Genomic DNA, 22525 nt, shown 5'->3' with positions numbered 1-22525 from the left:
GCTTAACCTGAACATACCTGCATTACCTATTATTGACCAGTTTGTGTTGCCAAAAGACTTATTCCTTGGCATTAAAATGGAGCACTTAAAAATATTGCTAAAAAGCAAATGTCTACACACTGGTCTTTGCAGCAAATAAGGGTATTTATAGTTTTAAAATATTTTAAGTCCATAATTGGATTAATATACACACCTTCTTATGTATAAGGAGTTCAGATCATATAAACACTGTACAGTCCAAAAACCCTACTGAGAATAAAACTAAACAGGCTTATGATAAGAAATACAGATATCGCATGTATTTACAAATATCATAGACACACAAATTTGGTCAAATACTGTAAAGAAAGAAGTGGTTTCACATTATAATGGCCAAAACATCCATCTACCTTGCTCAAAGCAAACAAAAATAAAAACTCAGTATGTAACTCCTGTAGTTTTAAGACATCATGACAGTATACAAATAGATAAAATGGAAACTGTTGACCAAATTATACAACAAGTGTTTTCTAGGCTGAGTGTAGGTCTTTAAAATCAAGAACTTATAAAGATCATTCATAGGATTCAGAGCAACAATGATAATGTCCTGATTTGCGGTATTCATATGGGTGCCTAATTCATCAAAAACAATGCACTGAACTTTTGGCTAATAAGAAAAATAAATTACAAAGTACAGTTAAATTCCTGTAAATGCAATAATGAAGTCAAAAATGTAGATTTATTTACTTTAATTACATATTTTAAATGTTACCTTGAGACAATAAAAATAAATAAGCATGCCCGGAGGCACACACTGAAAGACAAAAAGAAGGGGCTGAGTGGAAGGAGTAAGCAACAAGTTCATAAATGAAAGGTGAATGTGAGATTTGAACAACATAATTATCTTTCTAGCCAGAGTTTTTGTCTTAACTCTCCTTGCAAATTCTGGCTAGTAGAATGTGACAAAAGTATACCTGTGTCTTCATGGCTTAAAACAAAGCATACTTGAAAAGTGGAATGGGTTTCCTTTTTTTACAGAACCATTACTTTGTTCATATGCAGGCACTTCAAAAGACTATGGGGACAAAGCACCTGACCCATCCTCTCCAAAATAGTTTTCAATCATCAAAATTATGCTAAAAAGTAGGAAAATTCCAGAGAACCAGCAAAGTTGAATACAAGAGACTAATGTGCACAGAGGGCAATAGAGTGACCCCGTTTTTATTGCTGCGGGTCTTTTTTTAAAATCAAAGGGCAAATAATTAATAAACAGACACCATTGTGTGGCACATCCAAAGTTTTCTGCTTAAGGAGAATGTAATCGTTCAGCAGCAGGTTTCAGTGGGATCTCCTTAGACTTCAGCCTCATATGATGCGGTGAGATTCACATTTATTCCTTCTCCTTAGTGTATTTTTCAAAAAACTCCAACATATCTCATTTCTCAAAGTATTCATTTCTTGCTGTCTAACATACATTATTAACTGGAAGCATAAAGTTACATTATACAAATATTTTGCATTTTTAAAAAATAAGCGCTTTTGCCACTTCGGCAACACTGTACTTCACATAGTGGTGCAACAAAAGCAGAGCTCATATTTACCACACTACTTGTGATTCATTTTACCACTACCATCTACCAAACCCATAGAGCTTTTTCCTCAGTACCTCTGGGCAGTAACTGTACCATGATTTCACAGAGAGAATGTTAATATGACTCATGAATAGCAGTACCATCAGTAACAGTGAAATCAATGCAGATGTCACACAGATAATGATCTTCTCAAGGGATAACTTCTTTTAAATATTTGGGCAACTCTGTTTTCTCTGTTGCATTATCCACTGGGGAGAAAATTCCTCTTTGATTATTCTCTTACAGAAGTTATAAAAACCAGATTAGGTATATAACTGGTTGACATTTAAGATACTGTACTGCTTTCTACAACAGGAGGAGAGCTTCTGAAAAATGTTCTACAGAACTGTAATTCATCAATATCACCTCATTGGTCCATTCCATTCAATGATGGGCAAAGCACTCATGTTTTGACAAAACTTTAAAGCTTCCATAAAAGTTAAATTAGAAAAAAATACGAATGTAAGACAACCACAAAATGAAGTATGAAAGTATGACATTTTTGTTTCTAACAGTGAGTCCTTGAAAATATATGTGGTCACTACAGAGATGATTTTAATCACAAGACAGCAGATGAACACGTAAGTAACTCCCCATGATCTGTCTGTGTCCAGAGTCATTTGTGGCGCTGTATGGTTTTCCTTTTCCTTCGTTTGAAAAAACAGCAGCACCTGCAGATGGAGGGAAATACTCCTTTTATTATAAAAATACTAAAATGTTTCAAAGTAAGGCTGAATCTATCATATTAACTTAAATGTCACAGAAAGCCACGGGCTAGTGCAACATAAACAGTGAACATACTAATGAAGCATATATATTAGTGAAACGATGGCAGAGTTGTTACTATCATTTCATCAGTGTGCCTTTTTAGAATAGCAAGACATTCTATGCAACATTAAAAGGAGCCACTAAACTGAAAAGGCTCTGCACGAAGACTAACTAAAAAGCCATAAAGTTCTGAACCCCAACTGACCCATCACATTCTATTTTAGATACTAATTTCTGGCAATGGCATGCTGTTATATAAAGTACATCTTATGTATTCTTTCCCTTTTTTCCTGGTATTCATATATGATTGTTGAAGCCATTGTTAGAAAAGCAATAATGAGCCTAATCTGGGGATTTTATTTTCACTAAGAATTAGTTTAGATTCCAAAACTAAAAAGATAAATCCCCAAAACACTCTTCAACAAACATTTTCCATCATATTTACGAAGTGGAAGAGAGAAAATACATTAAAGAGAATAAGAATGCTAAGATTGGCACTTTTAATTCTTTAGAGGTTAAAGAAGGTCAAGTTGATCATAAGTTATTTTAATTAAGGTAAAAATATGCTTAACATTTAAAATAGTATAATCAAGATGATTCAGTTTTGCAATTGAAAACTGATTCAGTTTTTGTAGTCTATTTAAGAAATATCTGGTTTTTACTCCTAGGCCGAAAAAACGTAGACATGATCCCTGAGAGAACTAGTTTTTCTCACAGTAAATTCTCCTAGTCATGAGAAAATGCAACACATGTAGAGCAATGCTGAGGTTGGTAGGAATTGAAAGTTAAATGAGAATCACTGATCAGCAACTAACAAAACAAATACACACACATGTAGATATATTCTAAAAGTCTAGCATTCCTTCAAATAAAGGTCTGGCCATTTTCCCCTTCCATACCTAAAAGAAAGTCAATCTATCAGAATATCAAGATGACAGGTACCACATATAGAGAGGCTCCTTTTTTTCCCCACTGAAGTCCTTACAAAGATGTTCCTTTAATTCTTACCAGTCCACCTTCATAAAACAATATTAACTCAACATTTTCAAGCTAAGCGTAAAATAAAAGAGACCATGTAGCTTCAGGTGTCCTATCCAGCAAAAGATCATGGAAGATGAAATAAAGGCTAGATATCGTTATTTCTGTGAAATAAATGTAAACAAAAATCCACACTGTCCAGTTAAATTACATACTCTCTCCACTCACATTATCTTTAGTCAAAAATAATTTCAGACCATTTATTGTGATTTATGCCATAATTATGAAATCACTATGGGGCATTCAAAACCAAATTACACAATTGCATTTTTAAATTGCATTCAAGTAGTACATAATGACTAGACCATGGAATGTGAGTAATTCAAAATTGTATATATCAGCTGATAAAGATTCAACTAGAAATATGTGCCATTATCAATCCTGATGGGTTTTACTCTTACTGAGGTAACTACCAGAAAGAATGGAAATAAATTACCCAATCAAGGGCCTTAAAAAGAGACACCACTGTAAAAGAAGACTCTAGGCACAATACATTTTTCCTAGACTTAGAGAAGTAAGTCAAATTTTTCTAACTGTTAAGTACCTAATACTTTCTCAAATCTGTTATATATATTTTCTAAAATAAAAAAGCAAAACAAAAAACTACTAGGAGATAAAAATCATTATTCTAAAAAGAACCTTTCAATTAAAAACTTAGAAAAGAGTTAGAAAATGTCCATATTGTAAAAAAAAAAATTAAAAAATTAGTATTTAAAAGAAAGACCAAATAATTAGAATATTAAATTTAAGAATATGGTCATATATCAATGGAAATTTATTGTTTAATATAAAGTTTTATTAACAATATTCACTGTTCCTAAATAATGTCATTTGTCTTTTCAAATTCCTAAGTATATTCTTTTAAAAAGTTTTCTACTAAAAAAGTGTTGTAAGGTATACATAAGCCTTTTGGAATGGGGAATTGAATATAATAGATGTTTTGATGAACAAGTTCAAGTCTCAGCTTTACCACACTTGAATTAGTACTTCACCTTGTCTGATTTATTTTTTACCATTAATCTGCTTTCAGTTCTGAGAGTTGAGTGCTTCCTATTTCCTAGGTAATCTTTCCTTCCATTGTGTAAGTATTGTTGAACACAGAAAACTACTCCAAGCATTTATTTAAGATTAAATAAGATCTTCAAATGCATTATAATTGTAGAGACCTTTTAAAATCAAAAGCAATCTAAAAAAGACATCTATTTTTTAGAAATAAATCCCACTGAATAGAGTACACCCTTGAAATAGATTTGCCATTTGCCTAAGTAGAGCTGGCATGCTATTAAACTGACTACCACTAGAGGACAGCATTACTTTATGCGATATGAATGCATCCAAGTACAGAGAACAGAGATGCTCTCAAAATATGATATACTCACAGCAGTTAAGAAGGAAATTGACATTAACCTTGCGGCTGACTTCTTAAAAGTCATTATCAAAACAGCTGATTTATAGTCTTAGTGATTAATGAATTAGGTCTCATCTCAATTGCCCTGAGCACTGAGTCTAAAACACTTTCTCGCATATGGCCACTCTGACACACGACTGTGTTATTTTCCACAGTACATAGTACTAATCTGAATTGATTTTATTTATTTACTTACTATCTATCTCCACATAGAATGTAAGTTTCCTAAGGTCTTGCTCACAGATACATCCCACAAATGGGCACAAAGTTGGTACTCATTTAATACCTATTGAATTAATGAATGATTTGCCTCATAAATGCAACTAACTTCTAGAGTAAGAACCTGGTCAAAACTCTAAAGCATGTTCTAAAGCTAAAGTTCTTACCCTTGGGCCACAGACCCTAGTGAAACCTTACAAAATACAGATTTTAGTGCCCGTGGAAGCTTTTCTGGAGAGAGATGATTTGCACCAAATTATTAAAGGACTCTGAATTGCAAGGAGCACTGCTTTCTATATCCAACTGCCAGGTCACCCTTCTGCGTCTCCATTTCAATGAGGCCTCGTCCTGGATGCAATAAGCTGACCCCTGGAGATACTGAGTGGACACCATGTCATCAGTTCACACGAGAGCAGGCAAATGCATAAAAAGAAACCATGTAATTTTAACTTGGTACAGTTGGGGGGCGGGTGGTATTGAAAACAATAACTGCAAATAACAGCACAGATTCCGGGAATCAGCATATACAGAAGTTTTCACAGATGACGTGAGCAAGTTATTTTATCAATAAATTATCTGGTATTAGAAAATAACTCACACCTTTACAATTTTCAAGGATATTTTCTCTCCTTGCTGCTCAGTGGCTACATTTTCTTATCCACTAGTTCATACCTCATGTGGGGTCTCCTCAGATCTAGGCTATTGACAACTACCTTGGGGAAAGAATAAGCTGACCAGACATTTAAATCATGTTCTTGTCAATGATTCTCTTTTTCTTGGCTCTTTCTTGATTATTCCTTGTGTGGTTCCAGTGAGCCAGTAGGCCCTCACAAGTCAGGTTCATGCTTCTGACCTGATCATTTGGTGGCTAGCCTAGAAGCTTTGAAGCCACATCTCTAGTCTTAAATCCTTTGGGAATAAATGTTAAGTTCTGCTTCTGATTAACATTAAGGCTGTTGCTTGAAATACTGTTTAGGTAGGAAACAAGAAATCATAATGGGTCAATGTCCTAAATTCTGTAGAAAACATAGATAATAATAGCCAAGGTTTTCCTATTGACATCACACCACCATTTCCCGTTATTGATTGCCCTTTTCTTCTTGGAGAACATGGCTTGTCTTCCTGGATTTATGTCATATACTTTCTTCTCAAAAGTCTACCCAGAAACTGAAGCATGTTCCTCTGTCTGGATCTGAAGTTCTTTTTTTTTTTTTTAATTTAAAATAAAGTTTTTTCTTGATTTTACATTTTTTTTTAACATTTTTACTGCAGTATAATTGCTTTCCAATGATGTGTTAGTTTCTGCTTTATAACAAAGTGAATCAACTATACATATACATATATCCCCATATCTCCTTCCTCTTGCGTCTCCCTCCCACCCTCCCTATCCCACCCTTCTAGGTGGTCACAAAGCACCAAGCTGATCTCCCTGCTTCCCACTAGCTATCTATTTTACATTTGGTAGTATATATAAGTCCATGCCACTCTCTCACTTTGTCCCAGCTTACCCTTCCCCCTCCCCGTGTCCTCAAGTTCATTCTCCCATTCTCTACGTCTGCATCTTTATTCCTGCCCTGCCCCTAGATTCTTCAGAACCATTTTCTTTTTTTAAGATTCCATATATATGTGTTACCATATGGTATTTGTTTTTCTCTTTCTGACTTATTTCACTCTGTATGACAGTCTCTAGGTCCCTCCACCTCACTACAAATAACTCAGTTTCGTTCCTTTTTATGGCTGAGTAATATTCCATTGTATATATGTGCCACATCTTCTTTATCCATGCATCTGTCGATGGACACTTAGGTTGCTTCCATGTCCTGGCTATTGTAAATAGAGCTGCAATGAACATTGTGGTACATGACTGTTTTTGAATTATGGTTTTCTCAGGGTATATGCCCAGTAGTGGGATTGCTGGGTCATATGGTAGTTCTATTTGTAGTTTTTTAAGGAACCTCCATACTGTTCTCCATAGTGGCTGTATCCATTCACATTCCCACTAACAGTGCAATAGGGTTCCCTTTTCTCCACACCCTCTCCAGCATTTATTGTTTGTAGATTTTTTGATGATGGCCATTCTGACCGGTGAGATGATATCTCATTGTAGTTTTGATTTGCATTTTTCTAATGATTAGTGATGTTGAGCATCGTTTCATGTGTTTGTTGGCAATTGGTATATCTTCTTGGAGAAATGTCTATTTAGATTTTCTGCCCGTTTTTGGATTGGGTTGTTTGTTATTTTGATGTTGAGCTGCATGAGCTGCTTGTAAATTTTGGAGATTAATCCTTTGTCAGTTGCTTCATTTGCAAATATTTTCTCCCATTCTGAGGGTTGTCTTTTCGTCTTGTTTATGGTTTCCTTTGCTGTGCAAAAGCTTTTAAGTTTCATTAGGTCCCATTTTTTAATTTTTGTTTTTATTTCCATTTCTCTAGGAGGTGGGTCAAAAAGGATCTTGCTGTGATTTATGTCATAGGGTTTTCTGCCTATGTTTTCCTCTAAGAGTTTGATAGTGTCTGGCCTTACATTTAGGTCTTTAATCCATTTTGAGTTTATTTTTGTGTATGGTGTTAGGGAGTGTTCTAATTTCATTGTTTTACATGTAGCTGTCCAGTTTTCCCAGCACCACTTATTGAAGAGGCTGTCTTTTTCTCCATTGTACATCCTTGCCTCCTTTATCAAAAATAAGGTGACCATATGTGTGTGGGTTTATTGGATCTGAAATTCTTATCTGTCCCTACAATGACTCACTGGCTCATCTGCCGGTTGAGGGACTGTTGGTACCTGCCAGACCCCACCCACTTAGGACTCCAGAACCTAGCCTCTCCTCGTCTGGTTGATGAGTATACAGAAAATATCTTTCATGACATCTAAACTTTAGTTCATTGACAAAGGATTTTTCCCCTGAAAACTTATACTTGAAATGTAATTTCATTTCTCTAGGTCTCTCGATTATAAAAATGAGAAACTGTTTGGTTAGGCAAGTAAGTTTAGATCAGAGAGCAAGACCACATAACTACTCTAACTAAGAACCTGCAGACCCATCCTCACCTTCAATTTCTTCCTCTCCATCCACGTGCAATTAGTTCCTCAAGTCTGAAATGACTTTTAAAATCTCCCCACCCTCTCATGCTGGCTTAGTTCATAACTTCTTGCCTCCACCATTAAGAGCCTTTTAACTAACTTCTAGCCTAAGACCCTCCTCTCTCCAATCTGCCATCCAAACTTCCCCCATCATAATATGGCCATGCCCTTTTCCTCTTAAATCTCAGCAATGGTTCTTCACTGTCTGAGGCATTAAGTCCACACAGCTTTTAAAATTTGGTTCCAACCTATTTCTATTCTCCTCTCAGTCTCATCCTCCATCAGCCTTCCTTACCAGGCAGCCTGTACTTTAGGAGGAAGGAAGGAAAGGAGGGAGGAAGGGAGGGAGGGAAAGAGGGAATAGAGATTTTCTGCGATCTGAGGAACCCCAGGAAGCAACATAAGTCTCAAACTGCTGCTGAATTAATTTTCTTAAGATTCAGTCTGATTATACCATTTCTTGGCTTAAAACCCACAGCATGCTTTCTTGTGCTAAGAAAGATAATGTCCAATTTATTTATATTTTACCTTGCTACTAAAGGCCCTTGAAGATTGGGCACTTAGCCTATCTCAGTTCCCAATATATTCACACTCTCTATGTGCACAGGTTACTACTCAAACTAACCCATTCTTTCCTTGCTCCACATTGTTGCTCAACCTCTTCTTCTCTCTGACCCCCATTCCCTTGCCAAATCATACTCATCTTTGAGAACTAGTGCAAATGTATCCTTACCCACAAAGACTTCCTGATCTTCAGCTAGCAGTGCATACTCCAGTCTCTGAACTCCATACTGCTAATCCTATAATACCTTGCTTTAGACCAGTGATTCTCAATCCTGGTTGCTCCTTAGAATTGGCTTAAAGGCATTTAAAAAATACTGGTAACCAGACCCTACAACTCAGAAAGTACAGCTTAAGTACTGGCATATTTTTAAAACTCCCCAGATGATTGTGATATGAAGCCAGGGTGAGAACCACTATGTAAAATTCACTGGTGTACGTACTATCTTCTCTAATGGAACAAAAGGGCCCTGACTTATCTTCATAATCATCATATTACCAAACACACAATAACTGTTCAGTAAATGATGGAAAGCGGGAAAAAAAGAGAAACAGAGAAACAGGAAAAAAGATGACTTCACAGTACTTAAAAACTCAATAACTAAACTTAAAAGAAGCCTTGTTCTCCTAAATTCCTGGAAGAAATGATGAGGGTGCTATCATTTGTATCACCTGCCTTAAAAAAAAAATTCTCTGCTACAGTAAAAAAAGGTAAGGCAAAATCTCATTACTAATGAAGGAGCCACTTTATCTTGGGGGAAGAGACTATTTTCCATCACTTGGAAATCATACATTTACCCCATGAGGTACTATTCTAGGAAACATGAGACTCTAAAATATCCGTTGTAGAATACATTCTAGTAATGAGATGGGGTGAGAGGGATCTCTGCCAATCAGAGGTAAGAAGAAAAGAAGGAAGTAGTAAACAAATTCTGAAAAAGAATTCTAAGCAGGTCTCTAGCTACCCATAAAATGGTGGAAGAGAGAAGAGAAGCATTAGACGCAATTTAGAAGAAGAAATCACGCTCACATTTCTTAATCATAGACGAAGAGGATACAAGGAATGCAATAATAAGCCTGTAGGAATGTCAGAATAACCCTGATTAAAGACAAGACAAGATGCTGTGTGTTTTAAAGGAGTTTTTAACTAGTGAAGAGTTGGGGAAGATCTGAGGATCTCTGTAGCCCATCTGGAATAAAGCTTCCCTGAAATCATGGATTGCTATCCATTTTTCTAAATAACTGCTTTTTTCAGATATAATTCACACATCATTAAATTCACCTTTTTAAAGTGTATAATTCAGTGGTTTTTAATGTATTCAAAGAGTTTTGCAGCCCGCATCGCTACTTAACTTCAAAACATTTTCTTCACTCCATAAAGAAACCATATAACCTATCAGCAGTCACTCCCATCTTCCTCAAAGCTGCCCTAGGCAATCACTGTCTATTTTCTGTCTCTATATATTTGCTTATTCTGCATATTTAATGTAAATGGATCATATAATACGTGGCCTTTTATGTCTGGCTTGTGTCACTTAGCATCGTGTTTTCAATTTCATTTTTTATATTGTTAACTGATAGCCCATTGTATGGATAGACTACATTATGTAGTCAATTATTTAGTAATAATTTGTTGAGGTCTTGGGGATCTTAAGATAAAAAAGACCTTGTTTTTAAGAAATCCAAGAAGTTTCAAGAAGTGGGAGATAGATAAAGAGAATAACATATCAATGGCAGACTTAAGGAACTGACGGAACATAGACTTCAGAATGGAAAATGAGGCTGGGAAAGACAGGCAGGAGCCAGACCATGAAAGGCATGAAGGGTGCCTTGCCAAGTGATCTAGACTTGACACTCTATGCAAAAGAGAACCTCACTTCAGGAAGAGTCTTCCCACCATTTTCCTTTTTCTCATCTTCCAACACCTACAGATAAAAACCCAAACCATAAATATACACACTCACGCCCATCTCAGCTAAATAAATTACTACTCATTCTTCAAAGCCCCCTCCAAAAAGCATTCTCTGATCATCTTGTCAGTAAACACTCTTTTTCTTTACAAGCTCTAACGGATTTTTCATACCTTTTTCATAGTATTTATCATACATTGATAAATGCTAATACAACTGCAATCACCCCCACTGGAGTATGATCTACTTAAGGGCAAGGATACTATCAGATATTTCTGAAATCCAAGCATTGTAACTGTTGAATGAATACATGGAAAAATGTAATAGATTTGGTGGAAAGCAGGTCTCTCGGAGGATGCGAACACAGAAGAGCCAGTTTCAGTGAAGAGTGGTGTGGAGGTAAAAACACAGAATACTGACGGAAGAGGCACAAGCCTGGGAAGAGCACAGATGAGAGGTCACTGGCAGCCGGAAGCGGAGAAACAGATAGGGGTGATAATGGCAACTGAGCACCTGCCATGTGCCAGACAAAATACCTGTGCTTTATCACATTTAATATTCTCAACAACCTATGAGGCAGATATTATTAGCCTCATTTTACAGGAAAAGAAACAAGCTTGAAGGAAACTAACAGTGGCAGAAGTAGGATTCTACAACCTATGTTTAATTGCAAAGGCCATGTGCATTCTTATCTGCCACATGCCACCCACCTTTATAACCGTGCTTAGGATTGCACAAGCACATATATACTGTTGCTTTTATTTTTGACATAAAAATACAAAAGTATGTAGCTGACTAATTATATCCTGAAATCCACCAAACTAAGTCATACCGACTATGAATTAATTCCACAGTCAAACTGGTTAAAATGGACATTTGATTATTACTCTTTAAAAAGAAATATCCACAAAAGTTTCCTCATCTTGCAGCCAGCAAATGAGCATTTATGTAAGGTTCCCTTTGGATATGAGTAGATGAGTAAATGTTCCAAAATTTACTAATTTAAACAACTTTCTTTATTCACTCCAAGGCTGACTCAAAATTTGTCCTGAAATTGAGAGAAGCATTTTAAACACAGCATTATGACTAAAGGCAAGGGCAGGAAAATAGTTTAAATTCAACATTATTGCAACAGATAAGAATATTATTTTTCATAATATCTGTAATTAGCAGGAACTATTTAGATGAGGATTTTTCATAACACTCTCTCACTATAGTTTATCATGAAATTTATCAATGTATACCATGTGTATTCAATGGCAATATAATTAGTAAGTGAAATACTGGTTTAGTGATACTATTGCTATGTGTATTTAACAATTACAAACAGGAAAAAAAGAAAGCTTAACTCAAAAACTTGCCTTTCTATTTAAAATAGCAAATAAAGCCTTGTGTTACAAAACAAATGCATAAGCGCAAGCAAGGTTGGTGTATCATCTACTCAATAAAAAAGTGCCCCCAAATCTATGTCACTTGAAGCAAAAAAGTTGCAGCAGGCAAAAGAGCTCCTCAATTATTTCTTGCTTTTCAGAGCTAATGTAAATGACATCAAATACTTTTGGACAACTTTTACCAATTATAATTTCTATGTTGAAAAGTTTGTTTTTAAAAAACACAAAATGGTGCTAAATCTTTGAAATAACAGTCAACGGAGCTATTTCTGCCTGCCTACACTTGAGAACTCACCACATGTTCAACACTTTCTGGCAGCTAAACACAAAAAAAATACAAGGAAAAAGAGAGAGAGAGAGAGAGAGATCATCAGAAACTGCCCACATTGAAATTATCACATTGTTTTTCACGCTTAATTTTTTTCCAAGCAGAATTATTATAATTTACTTTAACAAAAAAAAAGTAACTTAAAACTAATACTAATACATGCAGCATACTACAAAATTAATAGTTATTTATTCTTATGTTTACAGAAAAAAATGAGCATCTATATAGTGTAGCAATAACTTTCATGCATCAACATTCCTAGAAATAAAAAGCTAAAAATATGCTGTTAACTCTAAATAAGAATTTGAGCATAGTTCTTAAATAACTATTTTTGTATTATTAAAACATCTACTGAAATAGCACTATTTTAAACTTAGTGATTAAAATAAACATACCACTTGTTTTGCATGCATCTATTCCTTGAAAAAAATTTCCTTAAATAACTGTAATGACTATAAATCTCAAACATGCACAGTTTAAGAAAAAAAAGTTACTAAATCAGGCAAAACCAATACATACTTGGTTTCATCCATCACTTCTACTTCCGTAGGGGCTGTGATAGGTGCATTTGAACGTCCTGCAGTAGGGTCATCTGTGTTTAATTCTCCATTTGTAGAACTTACAACCTGCAAAAAAGAAAAAATACACATACACACACACGAAGTAATAGGTTATACAATGATAAAGTATTTAAATTAGAAAGTTAATATGAGGAACACAAAACAATTAGTATGCAGTTGTTCATAACTGAATATACTAATAGGTCTACATTTTATTAATGATAAGGTCACTCATTATTTGCTTTGCAACTTGCTTCCTTTTCATCTTGAAATCTGTCATTTGGTTTTTAAGGCTAATGCAATCAGTTCCCTCTTGTGTGCCAATATCTTTTGGTACCTTGCTACATCATGAATTACTTCCTTTGGAAACTTCAATATTGTTCCTTCCAATGGATCCTTCATTTCAATCTGTAATCATGCTCAGGTCTCACTCTCATGTTGCCCATTCATTCACCCAGTTGTTCAAGCTCCAAATCCAGAAGTTACCGTGATTCCACTCTGACTTAAACCATCAGCAGATCCTGTTAAATCCTCCCCTGACACACACCCCAAACCTAATTGGTCCTCCCCACTCTATGACTACCAGATCTGCAGTCCAGGCCACCATTATCTCTTGAGTGAAGAAGAGCAAAAACCTATTAACTGGTCTGCTTTTACCCGTGTCCACCTCCCATTAATGGATTGTCTACACAACAACCAAGGTGCTCCTTTTAAGATGTAAATTAGATAACACATAATTCTCTGCTTAAAGCTCTTCTAATGTCAACTTCCTGGTTTCATTTAAAATAAACATCCATACTCTTTACTCCAATTTACAAAGCCCCACAAGATCTGAATCCTGCCTACCTCTCTGATCTCGTAACACTTTCCCTTTACTCACTAGCCTCCATCCAATGTCAAGGTTATTTCCACCTTAAGGCCTTGGCACTATCTATTCTCACTCCCTGTAATTCTCTTCTTGATTATTGTCTGTCTTCTTACCTTTCAGATTCTCAGAGAACATCTCTAAAACAGGACTTTTCCAACATACAATCTAGAACTTCCATGCAGACACACTCTTACATGTTATACTTCACTTTTAACTCTTTGTATAGCATTTATCCATGTTGATGTTTTTCTGATTGACTGATTGATGTGTTTCTTGATACCCACCCCCATCTCCATTAAAATTAAGCTCCGTAACAGCAAGAGCCTTGTGTTGTTCCCCAAGAGATCTCCCCACTCTATCTGGCACAGAATAGGCACTCAATAAATATTTGTTGAAATAAATGAATACATGCATGCATGTATGAAATCTTAAAGCAAGATAAAAACCATAACAAAACTCCCAAATTCTCTTGGTCCTACAAAGTCACCTTACTGTCTTATCTCTTGTTTTCCTCCAAACTTCTTGAAAACTATTGTCTTAATTTACCACTTCCATTTTTATAAAATTCTCCATTTATTCCTTAACTCCTCCCAATCTACACTCTGTCCCTATATCAGAACTCAAACAAGAGTTTATTTGAAGGTTGCCAACGATTCCTAGAAAATATGTTAATAGTCTTTGTTCAGTCTTCATTTGCCTGTACATCTCCCTATGACTTGGCACCAGCTAATAACTTTGGAGTAAGACGAATCTAGATTCAAAACCTAGTTCTACCACTTACCAGCTATGTGACCCTGGAAAGACATCTTACCTTGCTAAACCTCAGTGTTCTCAACTATGAAATTGGAAACAGAAGTATCCATTTAATAAGGTTGATATCAGGATGAAATGAGTATATAAAGTGCAGTGACTGGCATATAGTAAGAGTTCAACAAATGGTGGCCATCATTATTACTGTCAGTCTGACCTAAAGTGTGGCTTCAACTGTCATCTCTATGTAAAGGATTCCCTAAGCCTAACCACTCACCCACATGGCCAGTTAGCTAGACCAAGTTTGGCACCTCACTCAGTATTTCTAAAACCAAATTTATCATACTCCCTTTTAAATCTGTTACTTTCCCTATAGTTCCTATTTCTATTAAAGCCCTAGCTTCTTCCCAGACCTCCAGGCTCAAAATCTAAGAATCATTTTTGATGCTTTCTCTACCTGATCTCTTTATAATGTAACAAGGGCCTAAGCATCAGAGTTGACAGGTGACTACTAGACTTAAGACTTCCATTTACAGAAGCCCATATTTCTAAAACTTAAGTTCTAAGAGGCTACAACACGTCAGGCACTGCTCTAGGAACTTGGAATACCATAGTAAACAGAGAGACAAACATCCCTGCCCTTGTGGACTTAATAGTCTAGTTTGGAGAAATATGCTCTCTCTCCACCAACTCAAGAAAAATAACCAGAAATTAATCAATGTATCTAGATTAAGTCATGATTTATATATATCCTATATGGAACAAGTACTTAGAAATGCATTTGTGCCTACAGCTGAAAATATAAAATTGCCTTGATCATCTTTAGAGGCAATCCAATGGAGGAATACTCCTATGTCTAAGTCGCCCTCTCTGCTTCTGTGGCACCTGCTTCCTCCTTTCTGTCATTCTATTGATCTCTGTGGCTCTGTGTCAATTTTTTTCTCTTAAAATTCTCCCTCTTTCTGAACACATTAAAAAATACTTATTTGTTCTAATTACTGAATATAATTGGGCTCTTTATTCTTAATTTTTAAAATGTCAGAGCCTCTGCAATGAACTGGAAAGGAATTAGAAAGCAGAATTCTTATCCTATACTTTTGTATTCTCCACCACCTTTAACTAGCAGAGTGCCTCGCATGTAGTGGATAATCGAAACAGTTCACTGAACAATTTCCATTGTTCTTTCCTTAACATAATTATTCAATGGGTTTCTTTTCCCACTTTTGTTCAATGGCCCTAAATAGGTGGAGGGAGACTTACAGGCAGCTCCCCAAAAGTGTCTTCCCCTACTTAAGCAGCACAAATGAGAATTTGAAACTCAAGTACTCTAAATTTCCAGCAACAGTAATTATATATGCATTATAATTATAAAATCTGATTTATGTCACTTCACACACAGTAATAAGTGACTTTAATAGTCTTTATTTTAGTGAAATGTTTCAAGTTTCATTCTTCCTGGCTGATCAGAACCAGATCAAAAGGAAGTAACATCTGACTTTATGAATTTTTTTAATGTAATTTTCCCTGGGCTTCCCAAACTCCCTAACCCTCTGAGTAAAGGCCAATATCCCAGGGTCAGAAGAGAAGCAATGTGGTGACGGAGTTCTGTGAAGCTGACCCACTTAAAAGTAGTGATGTGAGAATGTATCACAGCATTAAAATTGTTTCCACTTAAGAAAACTAGTGGTCTTTTTGCAAACAGATTTTAGAGGAAGAAACAAAGACATAATATTATAAATAATGTGTCAATATCTTCCTGGAAACCAAAATTTGGCTTATTTTTGTAAGCCAAATTTTGAAGAATGATTCCATTTAGGTAACATTTCTAGAATTATAACTCACACTAGAACATAAGAGTCTCTGAAATATTAGTGTTTATCAGGCTCCTTAACGAAAGTATATCTAAAAATCACAGATGCCTTGAGGTTTGACATTTCAAAAGAAAATTCAGGGGTTTTATTGCTGCTGTTCTTGTTCTTAAAGAAAATTTCTGTTATTCCCACTTGATAAGAAACTTAGTGCAATTCTTGTTTTAAGAGGTTTATAAAAAAGGCAACTAGGCCACAGTTTTACTATCACTGTATCAGAGTTGAAGGGGAGGCAGTGGGGAAACAGCGTGCAGCTAAGCGTGGGAGAAAAACAATGGTCCATTTAATGGCTGCCTGCCCAATCTAATTCCAAAAGAAGTCATTCTCAAGGACTTGAGTACAAAGATAACACATGGTATCTTTGTGATCAACCATGTCAAACGGCCAATTAATACAGTTTCCAAATATAATGAATTCAAATTAGTTATACTACTATCTTCCTAATTTGGAGTCTTGTAAGCATGTTACCAAGTGCTCAGTAGAGGCACAATATATTAATTAACCAGATCTTCATCTATCCAATAAATATATTAGAAACATTAAAAGATTATCTATTTTACTTTCCCACTCAGCTTTTTCTAAAAGTCATCTATAAGAAAGCACACTAGTAAATAAGATATAGTTAAAAGAGTGACTTCCAAAGAGTTTATTGGACCTGTGCTAGGGTTCACATAACTATAGGAAACCAACTTTCCAACATATTCTAAAAGCTATAGAGTTACAATTAATATTCTTGACATTCCAACTGATAATCCAAAGGCCCAGTGACACACTCACTGACTTTCAACAAAGAGAAACCAAAACGGATTCTCAATCTAATGTTCACTTACAGAAGTATTAAGCAGAGCACTCTATTCTTTGAGTATTTCAGTCTTTAGAGATGTTACTGTAAATGTTACAGGCAAAGTGCTAAATTCCTTAACTTGAGATATCTGGTTTTCTTTAATTAACAATAATCTTCTGATGTTAACACTACCTGCCCTTTGTTGCAAAACTCCTATTTATCCTAGCTCCCCCCATCACCTCCTTGGAGCAGTTCTCTAAGGGTTACTTGACATGCTGCCTTCAGGGCCTGACATCCTAAAACTTCCTGCCGAATTAAACATAACTCTCAACTTTTAGGTTGTGAATATATATTTTTAGTCGACAAAACCCCAGCATTTAAAAAGTCTTCTGCCTTTTGTTTTGGGAAAAGCAAGCTCAGTTTACACTATATTCTTTTCCCTACTATAGTAGTTATTAAAATCTTTCTTTACTGCCAGAAAAAAAAAAAATATCGAAACAAATGCGTAATGCTGATTTACCCCAATTATAACTAGACAAGGAATTCCCTAAACTAAATAAAAAAGATGAACTGGAAATTATTTATGTAATAAAGGCAGTAACTACTCCCCTTCCACAACCTCCTTCTCTTATTCAGACTTCAGTACCCCTGAAAACAATGAATAGAAAGATATGACTGTTCTAGTCACTCAATTCTTTTTCTTGTTAGTACCTCAGTATTTTCAAAGATTTGATAAAGAAAACTGAAACTGGTTAGCTGAAACATTTTAGAAAGGTCTGCATTAACAATTAGCATGATGGAGAATTGACTCAGATATGACATCTATTACTCCTCTGACTTTTAATCACATATGTTTTCTTACGTTTCACGATACATTTGTCTAATTCTTTTTCTGTTATCATCACCTGTATCTGTATTTCTGAAGTGACACTGACTAAAATATCAGACTGCTTATTACAACAATTAATGTTATTCTTATATTTCATAATGTTATTCTGGCTGCATAACACATCTGCACCACTTGTGATTCTGTCCTTTTTCCCCCAGTGTCACATTGTTCCTTAAATGCAAAGCAGAGGAGTTTTCCAAACAATCAGAAGGTATCCCATACCATGTAAAATAGTAGTGCCCTTAACAGCTGTCTTCTTCCCTCTGCTTGCCATGCCCTCTCAGCTTTTTTTGGATCAGATTTTTAGTTAGCATCGAGCTCCATGGACTGTGTTACAGTGAAAGGCTCAACACAGTGGAATTAGAGACTAGTACTATCTGCTGCCAGCGGTACATTTTAAAACCTAATTTTGGAAATCCTGATTTGCCAGGTACTGACCCCTCCCTTTCCCTCAACCCCCATACCCAACTAAATTCTATCTTCTAATTATCTTTCAAGTCCTTTTATTTCTCTTCATCTCCACTACCCATCATCTCTCCTCAGCTGTGGACTTTTGAGAGTTGTGTCCTTGCCTTAGACTTGTCTCCCTTCAATCTAGTCTCCAGCAAAAGTAAGCTTTGTAAATACTAACCTAATCAAGTTAGTTCTCTATCTAATTCTCTTTATGGCTACCCAATACCCTCAGACCAAAGTCCAAATTTAATAACAAGACCTTTTAGGTCCTTCGCGATTTGCCTCCTGCCTACCTGTCAGTCTCATTTCTCAATACGTACCAGCTTGACCAAATTGCATTTAATTCCTCAATCTGTCAATCTCTCCTCCACAGTCTTAGGTATGTTGTTTTCTCTGCCTGGTACACTCCTTTCTTAACCCCTTCTACCTTCTTCGACTGCTAAGCCCTACTGATTCTTCATTGAAAATGTATGAAAAAATAGAATATAAATAATACCATTTTTTCCAGGAAAACTTAACCCACTAAACCCAAGTTAGGTGCTTCTACTATACATTCTCATAGCACCTTGTACTTTCTCCACTTATCACACTGTCTGTTTATTAGCCTTTCCCATTAACTGAAAGCTCCACGGGGACAGGCACCATATTTGTTATTCTCCCTTTTATTCAAAGAACCTAGCACAGTGCCGAGCACCTAGTAGACATTTATACATATTTGCTGAATAATGAATAGCCAAGAAACTGAAAGTGGTAGGTCTAAGCTTCTCAGCCATATTTATTACCAGTGATTCTAAGGGGAGCAGGAGGGGGCATACTTGTTCCCTGAAGAGCTTTTCCAAAACACATAAAAGCCAAGAACAGATTCAAAATAAACTCTTTAAGGTATTTGAATATTATTCGTAGTCTCTTAAGTGGGAAAAGTTTATCAAATGTATAGCATTATCCTTCTGGTTAGTAAATTAACATGATTTCACTAAAGAGACAGAATAAAATTAGATAAATCCCATTTCACAATGCATTCGTTTGGCTGTATCTCTACACTTCACTTCTCAGAGGTGGATAAAAATACTAGTCAAGTTTCTTAATTTGCAAAAGCAATAGATTCTACTATTTAGTACTTCCTAAGCCTCAGCCTCTATGCTAAATACTTTAAAAAATTCTCACAACAAAACCATGAGGTAGAGCTATTATTATCTCCATGTCACTGATGAATAATCTAAGGTACAGAATTTGAACTTATGCTGCTCACCACAATTAAATCAACTTGGTAACCTATATGTCTGATCTGTAATAATACACATAATAATTGTGAAAAGATAAGGAGTTCAAATGTAGACTCCAACGTGCAGTTCCTATTAAAAGAACATGTGAAATAATGAGTATCCGAGGATTTTTCTGTAGGTCCAGTCAAAAAGACAAGAGGTGCTGGTATACATTTTATTAACAGATACCAACCTACTTATTTTGGAAATGTCTTTCCTGAGAAACTATTTGATGATATGCCCTTAGTATTTGTTGAGGATAATTTTTTTCAATTGCCATTTAAAGTCTTTATATTTCTTGCAAAGCTAATACTTGAAACTTCGTCCAACAGGTGGATTAAGAACCATAGAACAAAGAACCTCAAGGCAAATTCTACTCATACTTTTGTATTAGGAATAAGATTTTTCTCTTTATCAGATAATGAGAAAGAAAGAACACATTGTTTTCCTTTCTTCCTTCATTCAAAGTCAAATATAGTATTCAATTATCGTAATAATATTAGCTCAGATTTAAGGCACTTTTATTTCCTCTATTATTAATTTTTAAATTACGATTTCATTAGTCCAATTATACCAGTGTCATATTATAACTTTTCAAATTTTGAAAGTGGGTAGGATAAAAATTATAAATAAATTCAACATTTTGGAGTGGGGCAAGATTCAGGCATGATCTTACTTAGGCTGCTAGCAAATTCTTCATGACAGTAAAACTACCTTAATGTTCATCACATCAAGTTAGTTAATTCAGGAAGTAAATGAAAAATAGTGTAAAATTTTTTGTCTTACTTATGTATTACCAGAATTCTAGTAAGTAAACTGATCACTTACAGAATATTATAATGAAGCCAGATGTAATCTCTACAAGGCAGAAAAGTTTTAAAGAGATGATGCGAGATAGCAGAGTTGAAATATATCTTTGAGAACATGTGAAAAAATAGAACAAAGTTTTTGAGTGATGAGCCAATAATCAAACTCATTCACCCTTTGATAGTCCAAAGAGATCCCATGAGCCATCTCTGGGAATTCCAAAACTTAAGAAAAAACTAAAGGTAAATTTGTGGTAATGGTACAGAAGTGGTAGGAAAGCTTTCTAATAGTGCCTTAATTGTTACAGATTTCCCTGAACACTGAGCAAGACATCTGATATAAAAACATACAACACTTAGAAACATGTAAACGTATACAGATACATACACAATCCAGTTTGTGTTTATGGGAATTAAACATAATTTTCTCAATTAACTTTCCAGTGATATGAATTTGGGTCACAAAAAATTTTACAATTTAGGCACCCTTGCCTCTGAATCCCTCACTCTAGACTTTGACAGCGCTATTCAAATACTTCTGTTACACACGACTGAAAGTTCCATAGACTACGAAGTTCTTTAAAAATATTTGGTTTCACAATTTAAATTACCTCTAAAAGTTAAAGATGGGAAAAACATGATAACTAGTAAGAACTGATCTTTTAGAATTCAAATCAAGAAAGAATAAAACCCAAGCATAGATTCAGATTATGTATATGTGTGTGTGTGTATGTGTGTGTGTATATATATATATATATATATATATATATATATATGTATGTATGTATATGTATATATACATACTAAGAAAAATGCAGATTTGGTAAAACATAATAGAAAATTGTTCAAGTGGAAATATGTGGAGGAAAAAAAATCAAATCTAGGTTCTAGATTGAAATGGATTGAGATAACATTTATCATCTCAATTACTTTAAACCAGCATTCAGATTACCTTAAACTGACATTTTTAAAAGAAATAAGAGACTCAGTAATCTTTTTCTATTTTTATAATACATACAAAAGGTTAAGATTTAGGGGGGCATGTGAGGGCAGAATATAGTAGCTATCTCTAAATATATAGAAAAGGGGGAAAAAAGGAACACATCAAAAAGAATAAGGGACAGCATTAAATTTTTGTAAATATCCAGAAAATTGAGGGAAATATTTTTTTTTTTAATGGAAATGCTTATTTCACCTTGAGGATTATGTGTGGATCTTTTTTTTTTTTTTTAAAGTATTTGTTTTTATTTATTTATTTATGGCTGTGTTGGGTCTTCGTTTCCGTGTGAGGGCTTTCTCTAGTTGTGGCAAGCGGGGGCCACTCTTCATCGCGGTGCGTGGGCCTCTCACCATTGCGGCCTCTCTTGTTGCGGAGCACAGGCTCCAGACGCGCAGGCTCAGTAACTGTGGCCCATGGGCCCAGCCGCTCCGCAGCACGTGGGATCTTCCCAGACCAGGGCTCGAACCCATGTCCCCTGCACTGGCAGGCAGATTCTCAACCACTGCGCCACCAGGGAAGCCCAGGGAAATATTTAATAAATACTTGTCCTTGAAATTACTTTCTCCATGTGCTATTTTCTCCAAGTACAAACAAAATATATCATGATAAAATTAGGGTCATGTTTATTTGACCAATTAATCAGAAAGTACATTCTAAGGACTGAGGATGAAAAAGTTAGATATCTACTTAACTAAGTTTGAAGGAGGCAAAATCAATGAAAGGGAAAAGATATAAAAAATGTTCTATTACTTAAAGCATGAAAAAAGACTGAGCTTATTATTGGAAAATCAAGTTTAACACATATTTCAAGTAATACATTTTGTTTTTCTAACCTATTGTGAGTATAACTTAACTTAAATACTGTTGCATATGCTTGCAAAAATGAACAAAGGCAAAATCTTAGTATCCCTGGTGGTCTTGCTAGACCATGTTAATTCTGTTTTTTGGTTAAATACAAAGGAATAGAATT

General features: G+C 35.2%; 1 protein-coding gene across 7 annotated transcripts in view; it reads right to left on the bottom strand.

The window, feature by feature from the left end:
* Nucleotides 1–603: 603 nt before the first annotated feature.
* Nucleotides 604–22525, bottom strand: part of CSNK1G3 (casein kinase 1 gamma 3) — a 128314-nt gene continuing 106392 nt past the window's right edge. For 5 of the 7 annotated variants that reach the window (XM_036847133.1, XM_036847135.1, XM_036847134.1 and 2 more), the window contains 3 exons: nt 12835–12941; nt 12283–12306; nt 604–2281 (listed from right to left, as the gene is read on the bottom strand). In XM_036847133.1, the coding sequence (XP_036703028.1) occupies nt 2227–2281; nt 12283–12306; nt 12835–12941 (186 nt within the window). In that variant the 3' untranslated portion in view covers nt 604–2226. The remainder of the gene's footprint in view (nt 2282–12282; nt 12307–12834; nt 12942–22525) is intronic. The other 2 variants (XM_036847136.1, XM_036847140.1) reach the window with 1 other exon arrangement.

This window comes from Balaenoptera musculus, chromosome 3, assembly GCF_009873245.2.
Source record: "Balaenoptera musculus isolate JJ_BM4_2016_0621 chromosome 3, mBalMus1.pri.v3, whole genome shotgun sequence".
Classification (NCBI taxonomy): domain Eukaryota; kingdom Metazoa; phylum Chordata; class Mammalia; order Artiodactyla; family Balaenopteridae; genus Balaenoptera; species Balaenoptera musculus.
The sequence above is the reverse complement of the archived record's forward strand: the minus strand, read 5'-3'. Positions and strand labels throughout refer to the sequence as shown.